The following is a 2095-nucleotide window of genomic DNA, read 5'->3' on the forward strand; positions in this document are numbered from 1 at the left end:
TGTGTAGCGGAAATTAAAACGAATATGCATTTGTCAAATTATATTGAAGGCGGTTCAGATTTGGATATAGCTCACAAATATATTTTCCCCCAATTTCACATATTTGATGCACAAAACACGATACGTTTTCGATTCCAATTAAATTCGGCATTAGTGACTAAATTTTGTACAAAAATAAATTTGACAAATTATATGTAAATTCGCTCAGATTTGATTATAGCTCCCATATATATTCTCGGCCAATTTCACATATTTGCGAGAGAGACGAAATCTGGCACCAGAAAAAATTGCCAAATTATATTGAAATCGGTGAGGTTTGGGTATAGCTAACATACATGTTATGCACAAAACATTCTATATATGACCGGTTTTAATGAAATTCTGAATGTGTGGCGGAATTTGGTTACAATAACAAATGTGATAAATTAATTGTGTTAATATAAATCGGACCTAGTGGAATTCAGTTCAAACACATAAATTTGAACTGAAACTTACAGTCCTTAAAATTCTCCTTACAAGCACATAAATTTGAAGGAAAGACGATGATTATTAAATAAATCCAAATTGGTTATGGTCGCTTTACAAAAGACAACTGATTAACTCTTTATTATTTTCATTCTTTTATACAAATAATTTCTTAGCATAATTGATTACTTGCATAAAGTAAAACTAGGTCAAATATTATTAATACAAAGTGAATAAATGAAATTGTTATTGAACCTAAATAAACGTTAGTAAATGGCTTACATGAAAATGCTGAATTAACAAACTAGAATAAAGCTGTAAATACGTCACAACTAAACTACAACTTAAATATAAATATGTATGTAGATACGTATGTGTTAACATTCTCCGCCGCGTTGACAGTGTTCAAACAGAAACGGAGCCATTTGTCGCTGATTGGTGAGTTCTTACAGCTGGAGTAGGTGTAAATTGAGCTAATTTGTTGAACCTTAAATGCATTCTCCAACTCAGCAGACCAAGCAGAATAATAATGCAGCAACATAACGAGGTGTAGCTAACTGCATGATGGTGAAGACTTGTGGAGACGATAAGTTGTGGCAAATGCCTAAGAGTTGATTCATTCAACTGCCGTTGTATATTATTCAATACTTCCAGATGAACCTTGTAAGAAGTAGTGTTCCTGAGCGTTAAAATCTTTTTTATTTCCTGTGGTGGACTTATAGAATGGATGTCTTTTAATCTCACATATGAAGTGTGTATGCTGTTTGAGGGTTCAAAATGTCCATGTATGGTAACAAAATGGTTCTTCATGACACAGTTGGAACCCATTTCCATTATTCCGTCATTCTTGATGATGATAAGATTTGTCTCCGTACCGCATACAATAGAAGATTCAACATCGACAGTCGTAGCGAAGATCCATCTATTTTGATGATACAATTGGGTCCATACTGTAGATCCAATAATCTTGTTGAGATTGCAATTGACAGTTGAATGATTATTAAAGATATTGACTTCACAGGGGTTGGCGACTGCGTTCCTCCGGAGTTTGGACCGCTGATTTCTACAGATGTATTCGTCGTGCTTTGGTTTAAGGCTTCTTGATATGTCCTCAGGTTGGAAAAGTATGTATTCGTCTCTGTGCGCATCTGTAGCCAAGTATGACTTTTCTGGCTTAATGGCTATTAGAGTGTCATTCCTTATTGTTGGAACGGGTACTACCTTGAATAATTCAAAAAACTGTTGATTGACTAAGGGTATCTTGACCTCGAAGATGACTTCATGCTTTGTCACTGCACCCTTGACGCTCATAAGTTTATAGAGCTCAATCAAGTTTTCATCGTCCGTTGGTAAAGCATGCGAAATTGGAAGATTAGCCTTGATTATGTTATTTCTTCTCTCAATTGATGAGGAGACAGTAAAAGTGGACTTATTTTGCCATTATGTGTATAGGTAAGTACACTAATGATTTCCGACTCTACTCTCTGCAGGTTCATTGCGGAGAATACCAGGTACGTTGACAAGAGTCCGACAATCTGTGAGTTTTTAACTGGGAAGACTCTTTAGCCACACCATTATTTATTTTCTCAACCATTTCTGAGATCTCTTGTATCTTTTGTTGATTGCCGAC

General features: G+C 35.2%; 1 protein-coding gene across 1 annotated transcript; it reads right to left on the reverse strand.

Moving 5' to 3' along the window:
* Positions 1-870: 870 nt before the first annotated feature.
* LOC131806987 (uncharacterized) lies at positions 871-1776 on the reverse strand. Its single transcript, XM_059131974.1, has one exon. The coding sequence runs from the start codon at positions 1774-1776 to the stop codon at positions 871-873; it is 906 nt and encodes a 301-aa protein (XP_058987957.1).
* Between the last annotated feature and the right edge of the window lie 319 nt (positions 1777-2095).

Source organism: Musca domestica, unplaced genomic scaffold (assembly GCF_030504385.1).
Source record: "Musca domestica strain aabys unplaced genomic scaffold, Musca_domestica.polishedcontigs.V.1.1 91, whole genome shotgun sequence".
NCBI lineage: Eukaryota > Metazoa > Arthropoda > Insecta > Diptera > Muscidae > Musca > Musca domestica.

What these genes read in the sequence shown, in the direction of transcription:
- LOC131806987 (XM_059131974.1), bottom strand. Translation starts at nt 1,776, where the DNA reads ATGAGCGTCAAGGGTGCAGTGACAAAGCATGAAGTCATCTTCGAGGTC.